Genomic DNA, 25,945 nt, shown 5'->3' with positions numbered 1-25,945 from the left:
TACTTTTGAATGAACAGCAAATTGTTTCAGACAAGAGGAGCTGGTCTCTGACAACATATGGAACCCATGAACCTGGACTTCTTTAGAGTGACTCTGTTTCTCTCCTTCATCTTTGCGCTTCCCCTTCTCATTCCATAGCCCTGCCTCTCCTGAAGCTTGGCTCCCGCCAGAGCGTGTTTTCTCTAAGTCCCTGCAGAGCCTGAGTGAAGAGAAATGGCAGGTTTCCAAGTGAAGGGAGCTGGTAATGAGTCAGCTGACTCCTAAAACAATATGCAGTTCATGATGTAACTTTAAAGAATTAAATAGATTATGCATCTACCCACATATGTAGTCCAATGTCAGCACAGGCTTTGGCTGCTACCCTTATTCTGCGATGTATTTCAACAATAAAACAGCGAGTTAAATATAACAACATTTTCTTTGAATGAAATTACATACAAGTCACACTGCTGGTGAACCAGCAAAATTCGTATAATTTTTTTCTCCTCCTTCTCCTCCTCTTTCTCCTCCTTCCCCTCTCCTTCCTCCTCCTCCTCCTTCTGTATCCAACCAATTCTTGATTCTCCATAGGAACATTTTATTTGTGGCACAGTTTCTTTTTGTGATTTGATAACCTATGGCTGTTCCTGGTGCTAACCCTGGGGATGAGCCTCCTGCCATCTGCCGCAGGGCTGCACGGGGTGATGAGCATGGCTCTGCTCTCTCAAGTCACATCCTTTCAAAACTTGGATGTGCTTTCTGCATTTTCAAATATATTTTCCTAATGGGATTTATTGTTGTTATAATACCTAATTTTATATAACCTTCTGTTTCTTTTCAACCATTATATTTCATTGACAAATTTGATGGCTGTAAAAGATGTATTTCCTCTTAGTAGTTACTTCAGCATATGACCTATGTCTTACTTGGATTACTTTAATCATTATTTAAGCAATTACAAATCATTGAATGCCTAGAAAAGTAAAAGATTACTTGAATAAGAAAAGGTCTTACATATATGGATACTTTAATTTTAAATGTCTGGGGTAGGGGATATACATTTAAATTTAAATGCTTATGTGTTTCTAAGTAAATGCAATTTAGAAAATAAAGGAATGGGGAAATGATAATATGCAGTTAATATAGCTTTTAAATTTGTCACCTTATACAAACCTTTGCAAATTATCATTATCTTTTATTACCATTCAATTGTGTCTACCCATAAATAATTTAGAAAAAAAATAATTTAAACACAGATACTGCTACTTATTTGCTTTATAGTTGTTTTAAAAGTAACGGTGTATTGAAATGAATATATTACCCTGCTCCCTCTGCAATTTTTCACACATTCTGTATCTTGAATACTTTTGAAAAATGTTAGAAATGGGATAAGTCTAGAATTAATTTCTGATATTCACTTTTACATTGCTTTCTTTTAGACAATACTTGAAGTCATGCGGAAATGAGAGCAACTCATGAAACCCCTCCTCCAAGAGAGAATGTCTTTCATAAATGGAACTTTGGTTCTGGTTTTCACAGGACATTGACTTTGTGGCAGAGCCACGCTGCCCTTCCAGCTGTTTTCAATGATTCACAGAACATCTGAACAGTGATGCCTGCCTTGGGTTTACAGATTTTCATCCTGACACCTTGTTTATGTTTTTGGAGTAGAGAAGCCTGCGCTAATTGCTCTCCATGGTGGCTAATCTTTTCAAGAGCCTGATTTTACCTTACATACATAAGCTTTGCAAAGGAATGTTTACAAAGAAATTGGGAAATACAAACAAAAAAAAAGAGAATCGTGAGCAGAAAAGGGATCAAGACTTTCCTGCTGCCGGCCACACCAAAACCCCCAGACTTTCTAATACCTTGAAAAGTACTGTAAAGAAGATTGCCAAGTGTTCATCCACTCGCAACTTATCCACTGAAGAAGACGAAGCTAACAAAGAATTTTCCCTCTCACCAACGTTCAGTTACCGAGTAGCTATTGCCAATGGCCTACAAAAAAATATTAATGTAACCAACAGTGATAATGAAGATCTGCTTCAAGAGTTATCTTCCATTGAGAGTTCCTACTCAGAATCCCTCAATGAACTAAGGAGTAGTGCAGAAAACCAGCCACAGTCAACACTCATGATGCCGGTTAAACGCAATAGGAAGAGTTCAAGCAGCCTGGCTCCTTCGGAGGGCAGCTCTGATGGGGAACGCACTCTGCATAGCTTAAAACTAGGAGCTTTACGTAAACTGAGGAAATGGAAAAAGAGTCAAGACTGTGTCTCCTCAGATTCAGAGTTGAGCACAATGAAGAAAACCTGGGGAATAAGAAGCAAATCTTTGGACAGAACTGCCCGAAACCCAAAGACAAATGCCCTGGAGCCAGGATTCAGTTCCTCTGGCTGTATTAGTCAAACACATGATGTCATGGAAATGATCTTTAAGGAACTTCAGGGAATAAGTCAGATTGAGACAGAACTTTCTGAGCTAAGAGGGCATGTCAATGCTCTCAAGCATTCCATCGATGAGATCTCCAGCAGTGTGGAGGTTGTACAAAGTGAAATTGAACAGCTACGTACAGGGTTCGTCCAGTCTCGGAGGGAAACCAGAGACATCCATGATTATATTAAGCACTTAGGCCATATGGGTAGCAAGGCAAGCCTGAGATTTCTAAATGTGCCCGAAGAAAGATTTGAATATGTTGAACTTGTGGTGTACCAAATTCTAGTAGATAAAATGGGTTTTTCAGATGCACCAAATGCTATTAAAATTGAATTTGCTCAGAGAATAGGACACCAAAGGGACTGCCCAAATGCAAAGCCGCGACCCATACTGGTGTACTTTGAAACTCCTAAGCAAAGGGATTCCGTCTTAAAAAAATCATATAAACTCAAAGGAACAGGTATCGGAATCTCAACAGATATCCTTACTCATGACATCAGAGAAAGAAAAGAGAAAGGGATACCATCTTCGCAGACATATGAGAGCATGGATATAAAGTTGTCTACTCCAGAGCCCCAAATCAAGAAGAATAATTGGCAGCTACCAGATGACAGTGATGGAGAGCTGGAATCTGACCTCAATAGAAACAGTTATGCTGTGCTTTCCAAGTCAGAGTTTCCAACAAAGGGAAGCATTTCCAAGTCAAGTTCAAAGTCACACAGTGCTAGAGCCAAAAATAAAACTGCTAGTAGCAGCAAAAGTTCAAATAAATCAGATTATAATAAAATTTCCTCACAATTGCCAGAATCAGATACCTTGGAAAAGCAAACTACAACCCATTATGGAGAGGCAACCCCCCTCTGGCATTCACAGAGTGATTTTTTTACTGCAAAGCTTAGTCGTTCTGAATCAGACTTTTCCAAACTCTGTCAATCTTACTCTGAGGATTTTTCAGAAAATCAGTTTTTCACTAGGACGAATGGAAGCTCCCTCTTGTCATCCTCAGACCGGGAACTTTGGCAAAGGAGACAGGAGGGCACGCCTACCTTGTATGACAGCCCCCAGGACTTACTTTTGGATGGGGCTGTTCAGGGTGTCCAAGGGAACACAGAAACCGTGGACAGTGGGATGAGTAATGGCATGGTATGTGCATCAGGAGACCAGAGTCATTACAGCGATTCTCAGCTCTCTTTACATGAGGATCTTTCTCCATGGAAGGAATGGAATCAAGTAGAGCAAGGAGCTGATTTAGGTTTGGATTCATCCACTCAGGAAGCTTTTGACTATGACACAAACAGTCTATCTGATCAACAACTAGATGTTTACAATAAAGACCAAGAAGACTCGGGGAAGTGCCATAGTGACCTTCAGGATGACTCTGAGAGCTATGATTTAACCCAAGATGACAACTCATCTCCATGCCCTGGATTGGATAATGAACCACAAGGCCAATGGGTTGGCCAATACGATTCTTATCAGGAAGCCAATTCTAATGATTTGTACCAAAATCAAAGCCAGTTGTCCATAGTGTATCGAAGTGAGAGTGAATTGCAAAGTGATGATTCAGAGGATGCTCCGCCCAAATCTTGGCATAGTCGATTAAGCATTGACCTTTCTGATAAGGCTTTCAGCTTCCCAAAATTTGGATCTACACTACAGCGGGCTAAATCAGCCTTGGAGGTGGTGTGGAACAAAAGCACACAGAGTCTCAGTGGGTATGAGGACAGTGGCTCTTCCTTAATGGGGAGATTTCGGACATTATCACAATCAACTGCAAATGAATCAAGTACCACCCTGGACTCTGATGTTTACACAGAACCTTATTACTACAAAGCAGAAGATGAGGAGGACTACAGTGAACCAGTGGCAGATAATGAAACAGATTATGTTGAAGTGATAGAACAAGTTCTTGCTAAGCTAGAAAACAGGACTAGTATTACTGAAACAGATGAGCCAATGCAGGAATATGATCACTCTTCTTATGAAACACCTTATGAAACCCCTCAGGATGAGGGATATGATGGGCAGGCAGATGATGTGGTTAGTGAAGGAGGGTTGGAACCCTTAAATGAAACGGTACCTGAAATGGAAATAAAAGAAGATGAAAACCAAAACATTCCTGAACAGCCCGTGGAAATCACAAAGCCAAAGAGAATCCGTCCCTCTTTCAAAGAAGCAGCTTTAAAAGCCTATAAGAAGCAAATGGCAGAATTGGAAGAGAAGATCCTGGCTGGAGGTACTCATGTTTCAATGATACATTATGAGCTGATTGTGTTTTAACATTGGGTGGTGCTTTTTTAGAGCATGTCCTGTGTTTATTTGTGGGAGAAAAATTTATTGCAATGAACGTGCATGTTTATTCTGGCAAGGATTTTATTTTACTCAGACAGCTCTCCCAACAAGTTGGGATTGATGATTTAAAATCAAAATGTTTCAAAACAGGTCATACTGAAATGAACCCTGCACTCTGCAGATCAATATTTCTCTGCCAGGATTATATATAAACCCCATGTCATAGTAACCAGCTGTGTGACATCAGTTACCAGGGAAAGGATGATTTAAATAAAAGAGCAGCCTGGGGTCTATTCCCTGGTGCTATTGGGTTTACAGTTGAAGAAAAAGGTATAGATAATCTTAAATAGTTAGGAAAGAGGGACTACCTTATTTACCATTCCTTGTCCCATCAATGCTACACTGTGGGGACTGCCAGTAGGAAGAGCTGGGTCTGCAGAACCAACCTTAACCAGTCCCATGGAGGACCACAGCCTCCCTTCCCATGCACTGATGCAGCTGAGCAGGTGTAATGGGGCCCAAACTCTAGGCCATGCCTGAGCAGTCACAGTTCACTCCACTACTCAGTAAGGTAGCAGAATCAAGAAGTTTTCTCTTAAAGAGTAGAGCAGAAGTCTCTTGCCCATTATGGAAATGAAAGGCGTTCCTTACCTAAAATTTTACTTGATTTTTTTTTTTTGGGGGGGGGGGATTTTTAGATCATACTCTTGGGAAAAGTAGCTGCATATAAATAAATAATATGTTGACTTTTAATTTCTCAACAAAAATTCATCTTCACTTACTTTAATCCCTTACCATTTATTTTATTTGCATGCTTATCATTTTATATCTTTGGGATAGTTTTATATATCTCAATTTTAATGAATTATATATTGTTAATATTTTCCTTGATTATAGCATTATCTTTAAAATATTTACTCAGCATGACATTTCATAAAGGTACATATTTATGTAATATTTATATTGATATTTATGTTACTTGCTATTATGAAATAATATAATAATTTCTGCAGCCAGTAACTGATTATGGTTTCTTTGTCTTGACCACAGTTGGAATCAGAAACTATTCAAAACTGGCCATTTTCTGTTTGATATGGGTGGGTTGTTGAATAATCAGATACCTTTATTGTTAAACTGTTGTAGGTGCTAAGACAATTGAAATAACGACTTGAATTCTCCTTCCTAAAAGTCTGTCTATATAAAACTGCACATTCTATGTAATTTATTTAAAGAACACTATAATTCAAGGGGATCTTAGGTGCATTGACTGGGTTTTTTTCTTATTTGAGGGTAGAGTTCTATATTAAAAACTGATTTGAAAATTCAAAGTAGTCAAATTTGGTGTAAAGTTCTTATTGGAATCATATCTATTTTATTTCAGAGTGACTTAAAAAGTTAGGTATTCTTACTACTAAAACTTAGTTGATAGTTTCTTGGGATATAGGCCAGCAATTTGGCATTGTATTTTATCTTCTGTGGATTCAGAGAAGTCTAATCAAAGGTTTAAGACTAAGCAATGTGTGTGTGTGTGTGTGTGTGTGTGTGTGTGTGTGTGTGTGTATTTGGATGCAATCTACACATGTGTTAATGCCAATTGGTTAAGGTATCTGAAATGTTAGGCAATAGTATAAACACAACAAGACTGTATGATTCAGAAAAAAATGGATCTTCATCAACTTTTTAAAAAATTTCAAATTATCAAACCTCTGCTAAGTAGAGTGTTGCTGGTAATGACCCTTCTCATTCAAATAGCTATCAACCCTAGTCATCCACTGGCACTTATGATTAGAAAACACAAATGCACTGGTTATCCACATACCAGCAGCTTAAGAATTCTAAAATAGGTAAAAATATTGTGCCATTTACTTGACATACTAGGCCTGGCTACAGAAAATGCAGACCCCCTCTATCTTGGAGCTTTGTTTGTTATCCTGTGAGCCACCTTTGAATGGAATCTGTTGGATATCATCTACCCTAGAGGAAGTCTGATACACATCTTTAAGTCACTCTCTGGATGCTCGAAAGGCACCAGATTGACTACCCAGGAGGCTGCCGTAGCCTAGATTTTAAAGCCCATCTCTTCTCCCCTTGACACCAGTCAGGCAGTTGTCCCCCTCCTGTGCCGCCAATATGCCTCATGGAAGGGCAGCCAAAAACGGGCATTTTACAGTCCCCTTCCTTGCTCAGAGCACCCCAATGAGGTGCCAATTGTCCTGATAGATTTTGTGCCCACTGCCATCTGCTTGCTGGGCTTTGGATAAATGTCAACATATTTTTCTCTCCGTGGCTATCCAGTCACCATTTGGTAGCAGCGCTGCTTTTCTCCACTACTAACCTGGAGAGATGGACCGCGGAGCTCTCACTGTAAACAGCCGGGATGCTGACCTAGCTTTATGGAATTAAGCTCATAGATTTGAGTTATTTATTTCAACTTTTATCTGCAGGGTCCTGGTACAGAGGAATTTTAAAGTCCTCCATGTTTATATACAGAGATATTTGGCACTGGTGTTTCTGAGAAACTTCACTGTGAACAGCATGCCTGTGTGGAAAGAGACTTAGAGTGTGTGTAGCCAGAAACTCTATGAGGTCATAGTCTTCCCTTACGGCCAGACCCTGCTGAGTGGTGCCTTTTTGTGTAGCTGGCCTGAACTCCATACCGTGGTGGTTACTATTTGATTCCCACCTCCAGCCCTGTACCACCTATCAGCTGGAATGAACTGTTGTGTCCACTGAATTCCCATATACCTGCCTCTGATGGCATGGCTTTCTACCTATGTAATGATAATTTATGCACATTTCTTACTTTTTACTTAAGTCTAATCAAGAGGAAAGATGTCTTATCTTTTTCATCCTTTCATATGCCCTGTGCCTAGATCAATGCTTTATCCAGATATAGCACTGAGATAATTAAGGAACGTAGGATACTAAGTAAAAGATACAAGCTTCAAAGTCAAAGGCAAATCCAAGCTGCGGCCTTAATTGTTAAGACTATGACTTTATGGCTTTTTGAGAGTTCAGAAGTATGATTAGAGATAAAAGCTTATTACTGATTGCTACTATAGACCAGGGGTTTTCCAAGCAGTTTATCTGTTTTATTTTACTTCTTACAACACCACTGTGAATTTAATCCCATTATTGTCATTTTGCAGATGAGTAAACTGAGATGCTACAAAGTTATATAACTTAATGTCATACAGCTAGTAATGGGTGGATCTAGAATTAAATGGATAATTATTTTGGTTATTTCAAGCAGCCAAATGCTTACGCACTTCAAATGCTGTTTTATTCACGTTCTAAGGTGGGGAAACATGATTAAAGATGGAAGTTACCATGGACCCTCAGGTTTGTTTCAACTGAAGGATTTTCATGAGAAATTAGTAATAATATTAAAAGCAATGAGGTATTGATATGAAATAGTTAATTCTCAGTTTTTCTACTTCAAATCCTTGGTTCATCTTATAAATTAAGACTGGTAGAGCCCTAGTAATACTGTACAAATAGCTGCTTGAAGGATGATGAATTTGAAGTAAATGTTTCCAGCAGAAGAACAAAAACCTTGTTTTGTCTTCAAATGTCATTTGCGGGCTTCTGTAGATTATGAAAAGGACTATGACATCAGCAATTGAAATAACTACTAATATTTTTTATCATGGTATACATTTTGTTTTCTGAATAGTTATATGAACTTGAAAATAAAATTTTTTCCTGAAGTTGATATTTAGACTAGTGGTTCTCATTCTAGTTGCTAGATTCATCTAAGGAACTCTAGGTAGTAATTTTTGTCCCCTAGATGGTGTAAAATTATAAATTATTAGGATTCTGTCACTGAACATTTTGATTCTGTAATGGTCATGTAATGGAGCTCATTAAACGACCATTATGTATCCAAAATTGTATCTATATATATAAAAAGCCAGTGTCCGTGATGACTGTGATGACCAAGCAACCAGTCACCATGAGGGCAGGTGGGCGGGGCTGCGAGCGGGGTGGTGTGGTGGGCGGGTGAGCAGGGCTGTGAGCAGTGGTGGGCTACCACTCGATTTTATATGCTGGGCCTCTACTATAATTAACAAATTATAGGTGCCCTTGTAAATAAAACAACCACCACCATCACACATATACAAATAAAAAACATAATACAAAATGCTAAAAATTAAAAGTGAAAGTAAAATATCTCCTCCCATTCTTCAGAGAAAGATAATTTGTTCCAGACTATAAGTATAAATACCTATACATGCCTTTTTTTCCTTTTAATATAAGTTGTATTAACCTGTCATGTATTCATGTTGTTTTGAAATGTTTTTCATGTAATATGTATTTAGAAGATCTCATCTTATTGCCTACTATATTTTTAATGACACAAATGGTTCTACTATATAGTTATTGCATAATTTAATAGCATAGTCTCCTATCATGAACAGTTAAATTTCTTACAAACTCACAAACAATACAGCTCCATCACCTATCTTTAAGAAAATGAGATAGCATATATGTAAGATAAATTCCTAGATGTAGAATTACTGGATCAATGGATTTAATCCAATTTAGGAGAGTTAGGAACTCATGAATTCTAGGTCAATTCCAAGTACTTTATATCATAGCACCTTTTCTGAATGCAAACATTTAGGTATATGATTCTTTGATTATTGTAGATCTCTGCTATTATACTAGATTGCAAATTCAATGAATGAATTTTTCATTCTATTGCTATTATAATGCCAGAGCCTGCCCAGGTATCTGATATAGAGTAAATCTTTATTAAAGAGTTGTTGAATAAATAAAAAATGCTAGCCTCCTCTCTAAAGGGCTATCTGGTTCTATATAAGGCAGAGAATGTTCAGAATCCAAATAACTTTAGTTTTATTTCTTTCAATTAAAAGAACATTTTTTGATTATATATTGTAGTGCAGTACAATGAGTACAGCATAGTTGAAAATGAAAACATGACATGCCCTCCCTTTGGCTCAGTTAATCACATCTATGAGAAGGCTAGCTATTCTTTCTGATGGTATAACCTACACATCCCCAAAAACCTAGTCAAATTTATTAAGAAGAATACATATTTTAACTAAATGTTTAGGCCTTGGTGGCCCAAATCTATCAAACTCTAAAGTGTATTTGGGTCTCACCTTCAGAGAGTTCAGGTCAGGAGTGGTGGGGTTTGTACCATCTTTGAAAGATGTGTGTAAATTGAAAATTTTAGAAATCAACTATTTTAAAAGTTCTCAGAGATTCTTCTAGGAACCATTGAATGCATTACTTTGCCTATAAATAAATCCTCATCATCCAACATATTGCAAATTTTATCTGTTTTTGCAAGTTTGAAGTTTGTATTATTATTATTACTTATATCTTTCTTCAAAGCAAACAAAGCAGTACTAGTAATAGTATAAGGCAACCCATTTGTAAAGTTTTCCATGCAAATGAAGCATGTAGCCATAAACTTTTGGCTTAGTCTTGTTTGCTTTTATGTACTCTCGAATTATAAATATAAATATAAAAGGATTGTCTTGGTTTTTGAAAGAATCTATGACTAGAAAGGAGACCTGTGAGGGCTGAAATTGCCGAGGGCCCTTTGAAGCAGCAGAAACAGCTGTGTCTCTACCTCTTGATAAGCATAAAGCCCAAAAGGCCCAAGGGCACAATTCTTCTAGGGGACAGGGTTGAGACTCAAAGAACATGTGTGTCTATTAATCAGTTGAGATGGGAGATAGATAATGGGGCTGTGTATAGGAGGTTAGTTGCAGGTAGAGCCAAAGGTCTTAAAGTATACTCTGGTGTGAAATGCAACTAAGAGAAAGGAAGAGCAATCAAGCATATTTAAGGATTTCCTATCAGATCCAGATCTGGAAAATTAAGTACCTATTCAAACCTCACCATAATCTTGGGAAGAAAGTAGTATTAGCTCCACTTTACAAACGAGGCAACTGAGTCCCAGAGGCCAAAGCAGATCTAAGTTCACGCAGCTAATAAGAGTATTGATGGACTCTGATATACATCTGACACAATCCAAAGTTTGCTGCTGTCTCCATGACATCAAGTCTTGTCATGAAGGGACATGGCTCATGCATTTAAGCATATGAGTAAGTTGTGCTTTCTAGGTCAGCCAGTTTTGTGTTAGCAGCTGTAGTATTAGTCTCTTATAACACAAAGGGAGTGACCATAGTTTGGGCTATACCTGAGCGTATCCCTCAGACTACAGTTGAGCAGTAAGTTGCTTCCAGGAAGGCTTTTTGCTGATAGGGACTTGGTTACATGGCTAGGGACTAGGGAAGGCTCCAAACATCCCAGAATAATAATTGTTAGGAGGAAAGCAAATCCCAGAGGATTGAGGTACTGAAAAGGTCATCAAGAGAGTGACCTAGTTACTTGAACTGAGGTTCACGGTCAGGAATGAATCTCTAGTTCAGGTAAAAAAAGCCTGATTGTTCTACTGGCGTCCAAGGACTGAGCCCAATTTGCAGGCAGGATGATATGATGTTGAGTCCCAGGTCGCTGGGATTGCCTAACCATAAATAGAACTATTCCCCATGCTGTTATTAACTGAGGCAGAGATTTTTAACCTCTTTCATCTCATGGTACATATAAACTATCACTAAATTTCTGCCGAACACACACAAAAACATTTTTTACCAATTTGACAAAAAATGTATAATTTTGATCCATTCACAAAGGATGACTATTGTTGTGTTGCCTGTTGTCATTTTTTTTTCATTTGGCAATCTAAGGGAAAAGAGGGCAGTGCCCCTCACTAAATAGGTAGATATTTCATGTTTTAAAAATTCTTATGCACACCAGTTGAAAAATCACTGGCTTAGGCTGTCACCATAGATTAGAAGACCAAAGAGAACTAAATGCCTGAATAGACTTCTTCCCTATGGCTCATTTGTTCTTCCTTCCTTCCTTCCTTCCTTCCTTCCTTCCTTCCTTCCTTCCTTCCTTCCTTCCTTCCTCCTCCTCCCTCCCTCCCTCCCTCCCTCCCTCCCTCCCCCCCTCCCTCCCTCCCTCCCTCCCTCCCTCTCTCTCTCTCTCTCTTCTTTCTTTCTTTCTTTCTTTCTTTCTTTCTTTCTTTCTTTCTTTCTTCTTTCTTTCTTTCTTTCTTTCTTTCTTTCTTTCTTTTTGAATCCTCACCTAAGGACATGTTTTTATTGATTTTAGAGTGAGAGGAAAAGAGAGCAGGAAAGAGAGAAACATTAATGTGAGAGAGAAATATACATCAGCTGCCTCCTGCACATGCCCAAAATGGGGATTGAACCCACAACCTAAGTATGTGCCCTGACTGGGAATCAAATCTGGTGCATGGGAGGATGCTCCAACCAACTGAGCTCCCAACCAGGGCATCCTGTGCCTTATTTCAACCTATGGTACACTTTTTATCCTCCTCCTTTCATTCAGGGAAAGTGTGCTATGAAATTTTGTCACCTATCTCATTTATCAAACTTGGTTCATTCTGGCTGTTAGCTACTTTCAAAAATAAAAGAAACCCTCAGAGAATAAAAATGGCTAACATTCGTCTAATTCAAACAACTGTGATGTGACTCTGTAGGCAATCCTATACGCTCCCAAAGATACTTTGCGCAATGTCATTTTATTTGAGTAAATGCTTCTCTCCCCATACCCTTCAACCATCCTCACTGCCTTCAACTTATTTCTCACTTCTTTCCCAATTCAACCATGATTACTTCTTTGAAAAGGATAATCCTCATTTTGAAGTATAAAATTTTATGTTTGTGTGGACATTTTTTTTTAATGTAGCATTGACACAACACACACAGTTTCTTAAGAACCTTGTAAGGTAGGTAGCTGAGTAATGAGCAACCTTTATTGAGTCCTTCATTAAGTGCCAGCAACTATTTTAAATATTTACACTATATTAAGTCATATAATTCTCACAATAACTCTATTATCTCCATTTTCTAGATGAGAAACAGAGACACGGTAACTTACCCATGAGAGAAAAACAAAACAAACATGCCAGGAAGTGGCAGAACCAGGATTCATAAATAGGCATTTTATTCCTAGATTCCATGGGCTTACTCACTGCAGCCTAGTTTAAGATTTCAGAAATTAGATGTTGATATTCAACTTATAATATGGAGACCTGCGTTGGCAAAATGCTTATTTACCTGACAGTACCAATTTGAAAACAGAGCTACAATTTTAAGCTGTATATAATTATCCAGAATTATAAACCAGCACTCAAGCTACCAGACCATTCTCTCATTTTATGTGATCTTTCTACAGGCAATATGATTACCCAGGTATCATCATTGTGTAATGTGATAAAAGAAATTGTTGACTGTATATAATTGTGGTGACAAGAAGTGACAGGTTGAATATGATCTTATGTAGGTTAAGCTTCCCCTTTTTCTAATGCCTCTTCTGATGCTTAGTGATGTCTTGTGGAAAGCTGTTGGTTTTAGTTTTCTATTTCTGTTTTCCAGTGATTTTAGTTAAAGACACATACAATCTTATGGATGTTCACATACATAGAAAAGGTGAATTCACTCGATTAACAGAGTGGTATTTTATTACATGAAGGAAACCAATAGGAAATTTCCATGTTGATCAATACTCCCTTTGCATTTCATAACACATAAAGCAATTTTAATATTTTTAAAAGTTAACTATTACATATACTTAATCTTCATAAAACATCAATGAGATAGACTATTGCCAATCTCTCCAAGCCTCTGTTCCCTCAAGGTAATTACTAGTAGTTACATAGGTTGTAAAACTAGCAAGTGATGGGACCAGGTAGTCCAAGGACTTCTAAATCCTACTTTGGTAGTCTTTGCACAACTACATGTATTAGCAACTTGCTCACATCTATACTTTTCTTCTGGACATTCAAACACCTGGGCTGTAATACAAACTTCTGGGGCTGTGTCAAGAGTATATTTCTACTGATTTCTAAAGTTAGTGGTCCTCAGATGTTACAATGTATGATTATTACCAGGAAGTAATTATTAAAAATATGAATTCCAGAATTCAATTTCCAGTTGATTCCAATGCAGGATGACCCATGGATATCACATTAAGAAAACCTTAATCTATACTAATGAAAGGGTAATATGCTAATTAGACTGGATAGACTGGATGTCTTCCGGATGTCCTTCCAGACAAAGCCATGGTGGCAGGGGCCAAGGCAGAGGCCATTAGGGACAGTCAGGCCGGCAGGGGAGAGCAGTTAGGGGCATCAGGCAGGCAGGCAGAGGTGATTAGAGGTGATCAGGCAGGAAGGCAGAGGCAGTTAGAGGTGATCAGGCAGGCAGGCAGGCAGACGCGGTTAGAGGTGATCAGGCAGGCAGGGGAGCAGTTAGGGGAATCAGGCTGGCATGCAGAGTGGTTAGGGGTGATCAGGCTGGCAGGCAAAGTGGTTAGGGGTGATCAGGCTGGCAGGCAGAGTGATTAGGGGCGATCAGGCAGGCAGGCAAGTGAGCGGTTAGGAGCCAGCGGTCCTGGATTGCTGGTTTATGATCGGGCCTAAACTGGCAGTCGGACATCCCCCGAGGGGTCCCGGATTGGAGAGGGTGCAGTCTGGGCTGAGAGACCCCCTCACTCCCATGCACAAATTTTCTAGTAGTTAATAATAGATCCTAAGTGCTGTTTTCCTTTCAGTGTTTCCGGAGTGATTTCATTTGCTCAATTGGCTTGAGTTACCATCTGTGTACTGATTATCCCAAATCAGGGTCTTTGGGTTAACTGTTTCTTCCTCAAACATAGTCTATTATATACATCTATTCTTTCAGTCATTAATTCACTGGTTCTTCAATAAATATCTAATTGCCTGGCTCGGCGTCTGGGATATAGAAGTGCCAAATCTTATTTGCTCTATGTCTTTGTTAAGTGGGTGAGATTAATTTAAAATCTAAAAATTACACAGATATAATTTTGAACTTTGATAACTGCTATAGAAGTAAATACAAAGTGTTAAGAAAGCATATTATAGTTTGGAGATCAGAGATGACTTCCCTGAGGGAATGAATGACATTTAATCTGAGTTCTGAAGAATGAATACAGTGAATTTAGCTAAGAGGAATGAAAAGAAGCATTCGAGGGCATGGACCAGAGTCCCAAGTAGAAAGTGACATGACATGTTTGAGAAACTTAAAGCCTGGTGTGGCTGGAGTACATCAAACAAGATAGAGAGCGCTGTGAGACACATCTGGTGCAATTTTCAGAGGCCAAATTTTTCTGAATCTTGTGAATCACTTGGGGATTGTTTCCCCCTCCAAGTAACCATGGAAAGTCATGTGCCAAGTAGGACCTCCCTCAGGTCTCAAACTCATCATGCCTATCACTGATCTCTGTTCTTCCTCTATATCCTAATCCTGCTTCTCCTCCTGGGTTTTCTGTCTCCATAAATGGAACCGCCATCCATGCCATTCACCTGTTTGCTCAGGTCACAGAGTCACCCTTCTTGGCTCCTTTCTGGTCACACTGTAGTGGACATTTGTTCCTCCCCCCCCCCCCCACCACCTTTTTTGGTTGCTCAGCATCTGAATTCCTTTCTTATTGGTGATCCTGAGTTTGTGAGCCCTTGGAGGGATGGAGTGCCGGCGGCAGAAGCCCGAGGGAGTAGGGAGTTCCTTCTCCCAACCCCTGGCAGTCTTGGCTTGAGTAATTTAATAATTGCTCCCCAGTGATTATCATAGACTTAGCTGATTGAAAGCTTCTGCCCAGGACTTTGAATTTGTATCAATCATTTAGCAAGACCTGACAATTTCAATTCGCACTTCTCTCTCAAATATAGCAAATTTTCTCACTTTCCATTGTCTCTACCATAATTCTAGTAACAATCATTTCTTGCCTGGACTATTGCTAGAAATTCCTCACTAGTCTTCCTTTTCTTTGCCCTGCTCCCACACTGATCTTTCTACCAATCTGTCATCTCTCTGTATCTAGAGATTCATACAAATGTGCAAAACTTATATATATATATATATTTGTAGTACTTTTAGGAAGAGCTCCAAGTAAGCAGAGTCTTGGGTTGAAAATGCTTATTTCCTTGCTGCCACCCTCACTAGGCTGTAAGCTCCTGGGAGTCAGTACCCAGGATGCCCTCTACCCTGGCATCTCTCCTAGTGCCACCAGTGACCGGCAATGAGGCAGCTGAGCATAGTGGTTAAGAGCATGGTCTCTGGAGTTGGCCTACAAGTTGTAAGATCTTTAGCGAGTGTTTAATTTCTCTGTGGCTCAGTTTCCTCACCAACAAAGTACAAATAATAATAGTATCTCCATATGATAAAATAAATAAAAATAAGATAGCTTTTTAGTCAAACAAGTACATAGGGAGCCAACCTACCTAAAAAGCATTAAGACTTCTTCCTTTGATCTTAACCTATTTCTGTAAAATGTGAGCCAGATGGCAAATGCTACAATTACAGAGCTATATATTTCTTAACTGAACTAAAATAACCATCCAGAATGCATTTGGGGAAATGACCAATTGTGTGATTATTTTTGTGGTTTGAATCCTGGAAAGAATTTGGGCACAGGCAACTTGGCACCAGCTGCTCCACATTGTATGTATTCATAGCTACTGTTATTGATGTTTTCATGAAACACAAAAGCATGCAACTGGCTGAACTCTCTGGCTTGTTAACTGCTTTGCTTTGGGGCACTTTCAACATGGAGACCCAAGTGAGTCCATCAACATTCCTTGGTTGCTAGCAGGGTGGTGAGCTCAAGATTAGGGCCATGAAAGGGAGAAAACAAAAGATGCAAAGACAGGAATCCTTTCATTGACAGGGTGACAGTCTGGTTCAATTCAAAGTTATTTCTTGAGCGAAGTATTGTGAGAGACATTGTGGCTTTTAACCAAAGATGATCATTATTCAATTATTCATTTAACAACATTTATTAGCACTTACCTAGATGTATGGTTCTGTTAAGGACCTCACAGTTATAATTAGAAGAGAAGACACAGAAAAGATAATTTATAACTAGATGGCTACCACCAATTACTATTTAATTATTAATTATTATTTCATTCGTAGCTATAATTATTACTCTTAATAAGCTTAGGAGAGAAAAATGGTGCATAGCATTAATAATAATAACTAACATTTATTCAACCCCAGGTACATGATGGAGGTGAGTGCTTTGCATGCCATTTTCAATGGAAGCCTCCACGCACCCTTGAGAGGTGCAGCGCTTGTCTCTGGAGCTCCAGGTCACCCTCCTGAGCTTTCCTCCTGCTGCAGCTGCAGGGGTGGTAGGCCCCAGCATGGGAGCCCAGCCTCCCTTTTCACCGACAGCCTCCTCCCTCAACTGGGCATCTTCATTCTTCGAGATTTCTACCTCCTAATCCCCTCATGTTTAGGGGTTCCCCTCAGCATCCTTCAAGGAGGGGCACTCATTCAGGGTTGTTAGCTCAAAGCTGCAGCTTCCACTTGCTGGAGGTTCCAGCTGAGTCAACCCCTATTATCTGCGGCAGCAGCCTCAGCAATGAGCCCCTCAATTGCCTTTTTCTCCTGTCTTATTCTCCCTGCTCCTCATTCCTGTTTCCAGGGACCACCTCCCCAAACACCTACTTGCCCTCTTGTCCTGGTCCAGCTTCTACTTTTGGGGGGAGCCCCAAATAAGACTGGAGGTCATGATTATTAATAGTCATTTTACAGAAGAGATAAATAACAGAGCCAGAGGCCAGTCAGCTGAAGGTCACTTACCTACCTGGCTCACCAAAAGCAGAACCAGGGTTTGAATACCTGCCCCTGTTCTTAATCACCATCCAATCTCTTGTAAACACTATAAAGGTGCTAGTGAAAAAGGTCTAGCTTATTGCAACCAGAGTGCTTAGGTTTTAAGAGGCCGTGGAAATGATCTCACAGTGAGGTGAATTGGGTTAGAAATTCTTGTTAGTGACATAGCAAGCGAGCAAAACCACTTGTGTATGTGTTGAAAAGCATGAAGGCAAACTTGTGTAGCAGGTATGGGGCTTCCACCTGCCCCCTCCTTTCCCCCAGGCTCCACTCACCCCCAGCCTCCTGGCCTGGCAGCAGCTGTGTCCTCTGGTTATTAAGTGTCCTGTAGCCACTTGTTCTCTGCTTCATCCTTTCTTCCCTGTCTGACGTTGTTTTGTAGAAGGACTCCGACATTTATTGTAATTGATTTTCGGTTAATGAGCTGCATCTCCTGGGGATGTTTGCATTTTTATTCCTTTTCCATTACACAATGACAGATTTTCCTGCTGATAAAGGCATGTTAAGCTTTGGCAGGCAGGTGGGGTATAGTTTTGGGATGGCGGAACTTGTTCAATTATTTTAAAATCACACCATTTTAGCCACTGAGCACACATAAGGCTAGGCCTGAATAAAAGCATTTTTAACAGTGTGAAATGTCTACATTCTCAGGTGGAATTGAAAGTGCTGATCGAGTTGGAAAGAATCAGAGAATTATTTATGTCTAAATATTTGAGAAGGGACACATGCCTGTGTGGATGCGCATGGAGGCATCATGGCCTAACAGTACAGGCCACTGGGCAAATGGATTTCACTGATTCCTTTTATAGACACTCTAGAAATAAGGATCAAATACAGTAAACCTTTGATCTGGCTGCATAAAAGTAACCATAATCATAGTCAAGTACATTATTAAGTGTGTTAACATGACCACATTATTAAAACCAATTATTAAGCAAAACCAGTTTTTGCATATCACTGATGAACTTTGTCATAAATTCTGTTTGCTACAACACTGAATTATTATTACACGGTTGCTTGATTTTTATTGTTTTCTGCTTAGTAACTTTTGTTCCGCCCAAAACTCTAACAGTGGATTAGTAATTAGAAGGATTTTCTTTTCTTATGGAAAAGACTCTATATGTATTAAAGGCTGAGGAAAACTATAGAAGGAGGAAATAGATCTAATTTACAGTTCAGAATCAGATGATTGTTTTGTGCTGAGTAGTATTAAGTTATGAGTATCATTTATTATTGTAATTAGATTCTGTTGGTAGCTTTGATTTCTCTGGCATTGTTCAGTGTGAGTATAAATGATTTAGAAAGGGAAGCTGTCTGTGGGAAAGGAAGTCAGTTCCATGTCAAGGTAAATAAAATCAGATTGAAAAGAAAATGCTCCTTTGATTATAAGACCATAAATATGAGGGATGCTTGGACAGGCCCAGAAATTGACTCTTCAAAGAAACTTTGCCCACCCTCTTGGGCTTCCCCATTGCACTGGGGAATGATTCCTCAGGTTTGAAGTGCAAATAACTATTGGAGAGTTGTTTATTTGTCATGCTCCTTTTTGCACAAGGCATATTGTGAAAATAGAGACTCACTCTTTTAAAGTGCAATAGCAGAAAACAAAGGAAAACATGTAGATTTCATGTTGCAATTTTTAGACGCATGGTATTTTAGGCTAAAAAGGACCTTTCTAAATTATTTACTACTAGGGGCCCGGTGCACGAAATTCGTGCACTGGGTGTGTGTGTGTGTGTCGGGGGGGAGTGTCCCTCAGCCCAGCCTGCCCCCTCTCACATACTGGGAGCCCTCAGGCGTTGACCCCCATCACCCTCCAATCGCAGGATCGGCCCCTTGCCCAGGCCTGACGCCTCTGACAGCGGTGTCAGGCTTGGACAGGGGACCCCCATCTCCCCCCGATCACTGGCTCTGGCCCCCGCCCAGGCCTGAGGCCTCTGGCCCAGGAATCATGCCTGGGCAGGGGACCCCCATCTCCCTCTGATCGCTTGCTCCACCCCCCGCCCAAGCCTGACGCCTCTGACCCAGGCTTCAGGCCTGGGCAAGGGGACCATCATATCCCCCCAATCCCCGGCTCAGCCCCCCGCCCAGGCCTGATGCCTCGGCCAAAGGAGTTGACCCTCATCACCCTCCGATCACCAATCACCGGATAGGCCCCTTGACCAGGCCTGAGGCCTCCGGCAGAGGCGTCAGGCCTGGGCAGGGGACCCCCAGCTCCCCGTGGTTGCAGGCTCCGCCCCTGCCCAGGCCTAATGCCTCTGGCTGAGGCGTCCGGCTCGGGCAGCGGGGACCCGCAGCTGCAGTGGCCCCGCGATCGTGGGCTCCGCTTTAGGCCCAGGCAAGGGACCCCTAGCTCCCGGGACTGCCAGCTTCGACCGTGCCCAGCTCCCATCGCTGGCTCCACCCCTACTTCCTGCTATCACTGGCCAGGGCTGCAAAGGCACCTGATTCTCCGATCATGGCTGGGGCCGCCTTTGCCCTGCCCCTCAGCTCTTAGCGCCCCCCTGGGTTTTCGATCACTGTCAGTGGCAGGGGGCTTCTTCCTGCTTTCCCTTTCGCCTCCCTGCATTGTGCCTACATATGCAAATTAACCGCCATCTTGTTGGCAGTTAACTGCCAATCTTAGTTGGCAGTTAACTGCCAATCTTAGCTGGCAGTTAATTTGCATATAGCCCTGATTAGCCAATGAAAAGGGTATCGTCGTACGCCAATTACCATTTTTCTCTTTTATTAGATAGGATAGGCCAATTCTGTCATTTAATAGTTGAGGAAAGTGAGGGCTTACAGGTGAAATGTTTGTCCAGGATCACACAGTAGTTGTGCTGAAGAACTTATTAGAAACTGGTTCTCCTCATGTAGTCATTTGTAAATTACATGCTGAGTTGCATTAAAAGGATACTGCTGACAAAATAATGTTCTTTACTAATACCATAGATACAATTGATAATATGACTAATTACCTCAGAGCTTATCACTTAATTTACAGAAAGAAACACAAATGCAAAATACTTAATGCACTTCTACTTACCAATATTAGAATGAAAATCTGAAAATGCAAAAATAAAAACAAGTAACTGTTAAAACAATTTTGAATTGTGTTAGTTAGTGAATCAGATTACTTTGGATGTATCTTAATTCCTAATTTTCTCCATTGAGTGATAAGAAAAATGATTATTTTAAAAATTAAGTTTATTGGGGTGACATTGGTTAATAAGACCATATAGATTTAAATTACATATTTCTATTATACATGATCTGTGTGATTTTTTAGATCACCTTCTAACTATATCTTATTATCTTGGAAATTGAGAGTGGGAATGGATCTTATAGATTATTGAGTAGAGTTATTCCCAAGCCTGGATGCAGGCCAGCATCATTGGGTGAATGTTACATACAGAGGCTTTGGGATCTCACTACTGAGGGTTCTAATTTGGAGAAGGACCTGGGAATGTGTATTATCAATAGGATTCTCTAAGTTTCTGAATACCAACTGGGTTGGAGAGCTCCCAAGGTAATCCAATCCCCTTGTTTTGCAAATAAAAGAAGTTAAAATCCAGGTATTACATGCCTGGGTCATTTCTTGTTTTTCAGCACAATTTCATGAACATTCTCCTACTGACCGTGTTGAGTACATACAGCCTGTATGTCCTTTTACCGTTATTTTTGTGGGCTAGGAAAAGTATCCTACAGGAATGAGCTCTCTGGTAAAACTCTATTGTATACAGAGGACTCTCATTATAGGGTCATTGAATTAGTACAACTCCATTGGTGGGTTGTTGGGGAGGGATGGAAGGAGAGAGAGAGAGATTTAAATAGTGCCAGTGACTCCTCTTGCCAATTCATTCAGTGTGCTTTTGCCCCTGAATGGACTTCTCTGGCTTGCTCTCTGACCTTTGCTCCTGCATACACTCTCTTTTGCTTCCTTTGGCTTCTGGTCCAGTTTGCAGGAGGTCAGCTGGCAGAAGGGAATGGAGGTCAGGCAGGGTGTCTCTTCTCACTCCCTACTTCAGTGCTTATAGCTGTCTCCCTGGTTCACAGCTTCTTTCAACCACCATAGCAGCTCTCACCATGCACTGGGTACTCTATTTCCTCCCGTTTGTCCTTAAACCCTGGGCACAGTAACCATTTCCCACTATATCCAGTCTCTGGGGACATTACCATTCCTATTTTGTTTTCTTTACCCAATTTACCTCTATAATGTGTCCCTTTCTCCAAGACACCCATTTGAATCACTGGTATTGATTTTGTTTTCTGCAGGCAATTAGATTATTTGTTTACCTCAGTAATTCTAAATTCTTGAGTTCCTTTACAGTTGCCAGCATCTCCTTGAATTAAAAGAGATTTATCTTTTTTTTTTTAAATATATTTTATTGATTTTTCACAGAGAAGAAGGGAGAGAGATAGAGAGTTAGAAACATCGATGAGAGTGAAACATCGATCAGCTGCCTCCTGCACACTCCCACTGGGGATGTGCCCGCAACCCAGGTACATGCCCTCGACCGGAATCGAACCTGGGACCTTTCAGTCCGCAGGCCGATGCTCTATCCACTGAGCCAAACCGGTTTCGGCAAAAGAGATTTTTTTTTTAAAATATATTTTATTGATTTTTTACAGAGAGGAAGGGAGAGAGATAGAGAGTTAGAAACATCGATGAGAGAGAAACATCGATCAGCTGCCTCCTGCACATCTCCCACTGGGGATGTGCCCGCAACCCAAGTACATGCCCTTGACCGGAATCGAACCCGGGACCCTTCAGTCCGCAAGCCGACGCTCTAGCCACTGAGCCAAACCGGTTTCGGCTCGGCAAAAGAGATTTATCTTTAAGAATATATGTGAAATTCTACTTTGCATATAGTTACTTGATTTGCAATGGACATTACTGTACATTTATCATTTTGAATACATAATTAATGTACAAATTGGTTGACATAAAACTACACACTATGTACTCTATGAGCTGTTTAAGATGTTTTTAAAGGTAACTTTGACTGCATAGGTTTTCCTTCTTAGACACAACTTCAGAACTTCCTTTCATGGTTAAGTGCAATTTCTCTGTGCATATCATAAGATATATTAAAGATGGAGGGAGAATATAGAATGAAAGTATCAGAGTAAAAGAAATTCAATTTGTCTTTCCCATGACCTGCAATTTACTTTGTCCCAGAAGTTTGAAACAAAACCCTTCAAAACGTCCCCCAGAAGAGTATAAATTGCTGCAACCACTTTCAAAAACAATTTGGCAATACCTATCAAAGTTGCACATAGGAATATTCTTTCTCCCATTATTTTTTCTTTTATGAATGATGCTTAAGATATACATGTAAGTCCGTTCATCTCAGCACTTTCAGAGGAAACACAGTGTGCACTTCAACAGCCATAAAAATGTCATGTTTCCAATGGATTGCTTTGTTGTTATTAAAAAAATTAGAGATATATAAATGCTTAAAATATAAGTTGAAAAAATCCAAGATGCAGAACAGCATGTGAGAGGTGACCCTATTTGTGAGACAGATCCCTGTGCTTTCCTTTCCTTTTTTAAAAATCATAAGCACATATTATTTGTGTAATTTAGAAACTGTAATGCCCAGTGATGGTAGTGAGAACTTAGAAGCCCCCAGCAAACACTTACTGCCGATAAATCAACTGGCCTCTTAGGAACTCACTGTCTCCAGTTGAGAGACACGTCTGTATGGAATCTCCCTTCCAGTTTCCCTGCCCTCATTGCAACTGCGTTCAACCTGAAGCCTATTTTATGGCTGGATGCACGCACCTCTGTCACTAGGGAGGTGGCTCCAGCTCTGACTTTATTTACTGGGAAATGCCTGTGTGCACCATCACTCAGAGGGGAATGTGGAAGCTGTTTTCTGCAGGCGATGAGAAGGTTTTCATCATCCAAGATGTCAGTGACATAAATGAGAATGAATGAGAAAGCATGATGCCAGGAAACAGAGAGAGAATCCAGAACAAGACTCCAAAAGCCCGAGGACTCGCGGAGGGTTTACATATTTAGACAAAGTCTTTAGCTGCCAGAAAAGAGACAGAAAAGATGCAGACGTGGTCATAAATCCCTCTGTCTTAACAAGCAGTTCCGGTAGTAACACTTCAGCAATTTTGTAGGCTGGCCTTCCGGGATTTGAGGTTACAAAGAATGACTATCCTGCCAGGGGCTTGTAAGCCAAGGGGAGAGAGCTTTGCCACCATAGCACAACCCCTTTCCTTTGCAGGGACTCTACATAGCTTCAGTCTTGTATTCATTCCCATAGAAACTTGGAATTCCAGGATTTGATAAGCTAGTTAAAGGTTATTACTGATAAAAGCTTGAAAGTATTCCCAGAACCCCAATATGTTAAAGCTGAAGAGGCCTCACTGTGATGAGGTGGGCGGCTCGCTGCTGGTGCTGGTGGGCAGAGGCCAGGCTTGCTGCCCATCATCCCACAGCGCACAGGACGGCCCCAGACAAAGAAAGCTCCAGCTCAGGTGGAGGAATCTTGATCTGATCCAAGTCCTTCACCTTACCAAGACAGAGGGGAGCTTATGAATTTCCTAAAGGCACTAGGAAATATCTCCTATCCAGCACATTCAAAAACACTTCTTTTTTAGTTTTTTTTTTTTTTTTTTAGATGCTTCTTTGGGATCACATTTCAGCGTGCCAGTAATAACCTGGTTAGGCATAATAAATCCACTCTTCGCTGCAGTTCCCCATATATAGAGAGGAGCAGGTTGGAGCCCAAGTAATTTCTGCCTTGGTCTGCACCTGTCCAGGCAACTGTCGCCAGGCTTCTGCATCCCTGCACTACATCCCTCCTTCGCAGCCAAGATGCCATGACATTCTCTTCCCTCTCGTCTCCCCACCTCCCTCATCTGGCCTGCCTCTTAGGGAGTTGTGGCAGTTTGCCTCATTGTAACGTAATCTGAGGTGGTGAAAGATCAGAACTGAATGGATAATTTACCAACTTCTTTTATCTCTGAATTTCTCTGACTGTTTGAACTTGGAAAACCGCCAATGTCTTGGTTGAGAGGCTCCTGGATACAGCAAGGAGAATCACTAAGCTGATAAACTTTCCGCCCTTACTTTACTTCATTTCCAGAAGCAGGTCGCTCTGCCCACATGAAGGGCAGAACTGCCCAGGAACTGAGCCTGGTGGAAGACTGAATTGGATTTATTTGTATTGTTTGGGCTACCGCAGGGTTTAGCATTAAGAGGAGACCTTTCTGTGTACTCTCTGTGCTTTCCAATGAAAACAGTGTTCCCAAGCCTGGAAGGCTCCTGAAAGAGAAATGGCTGCCTCAAGCTTAACATCACTGCTTCCAGCTATGGTATTTTGAGTACTAGCTATCCTTTTAAGCCAGTGGTTCTCAACCTTCCTAATGCCGCGGCCTTTTCATACAGTCTCTCATGTTGTGGTGACCCCCAACCATAAAATTATTTTCGTTGCTACTTCATAACTGTAATTTTGCTACTGTAACGAATCGTAATGTAAACATCTGATATGCAGGATGTATTTTCATTGTTACAAATTGAACATAATTAAAGCATAGTGATTAATCACAAAAACAATATGTAATTATATATGTGTTTTTCCGATGGTCTTAGGTGACCCCTGTGTTCTCAACACAGGTTGAGAACCGCTGTTTTAAGCCTTCACATAATATTGCAGGCTTACCCTTCAATAGTAGTTGTTCTTTTTGGCACCACGGTGTAGTGGTTCAAAGTAAGTGCCTGATAGTCAGAAAGACCTAGGTGTTCCACTGGCGTTTGTTCAGAATGTGCTCTGGAGAGATTGTTTAAACTCCCTATTCACTGCCTTCTTCAGCTAAAAAATGGGGTAGTAATGATAATTTCCTAATTGGATCATTGTGCAGAAATAAAACTATATCTATTATGCGTAGCATAATGCTTGTCATTGGGTAAGTAATCAGAGAATGTCAATAATCTGTTTGCTATATTAGCATCTATTGATTATGGCAAAGAGCAACTTTGCATTTATTTATACATTTAAATGAGTTTATAATTCATTAATTATATGAGCATCTTTATACATTTCAAAATGGTAGCAGATACCTATATGACAGTGTAACTACTAACCTGAATTCTAATACTAGAGATTAGATTAACCTGTGTTTGGATGTAGTGTTCATTTAAAAAAAAATTGTCCAGTTTATATCATTTTTCCCATGAATTTTTTATAACCATTCTAATGCTATTTACTTAGTAGTTAGAGACAGGATGGTTAGGTTTATTATTACTCGTAAAAATAATTTGAGAGTGTACATTCAGCATTTTGGTTAACTTATTTTTATGTCCTATTGCTTGTATTTTCTGAATCAAACTCATATGTGCTTATTATATGAAAATTTTTTTTAAATATATTTTATTGATTTTTTACAGAGAGGAAGAGAGAGAGATAGTCAGAAACATCGATGAGAGAGAAACATCGATCAGCTGCCTCCTACACATCCCCCACTGGGGAAGTGCCCACAACCCAGGTACATGCCCTTGACCGGAATCGAACCCGGGACCCTTCAGTCCG

At 40.3% G+C, this 25,945-nt stretch overlaps 1 protein-coding gene across 1 annotated transcript in view; it reads left to right on the top strand.

Moving 5' to 3' along the window:
• The first annotated feature begins 1,671 nt into the window (after positions 1-1,671).
• The window catches only part of UNC13C (unc-13 homolog C), a 523,285-nt gene continuing 499,011 nt past the window's right edge, over positions 1,672-25,945 (top strand). Inside the window, exon 1 of the mRNA XM_059700746.1 lies at positions 1,672-4,651. Coding sequence (XP_059556729.1) covers positions 1,675-4,651 — 2,977 coding nt within the window. The 5' untranslated portion in view covers positions 1,672-1,674. The remainder of the gene's footprint in view (positions 4,652-25,945) is intronic.

This window comes from Myotis daubentonii, chromosome 1 (genome assembly GCF_963259705.1).
Source record: "Myotis daubentonii chromosome 1, mMyoDau2.1, whole genome shotgun sequence".
NCBI classification, from domain to species: domain Eukaryota; kingdom Metazoa; phylum Chordata; class Mammalia; order Chiroptera; family Vespertilionidae; genus Myotis; species Myotis daubentonii.
Note: the sequence above shows the minus strand (reverse complement) of the source record. Positions and strands in the feature narration are given on the sequence as shown.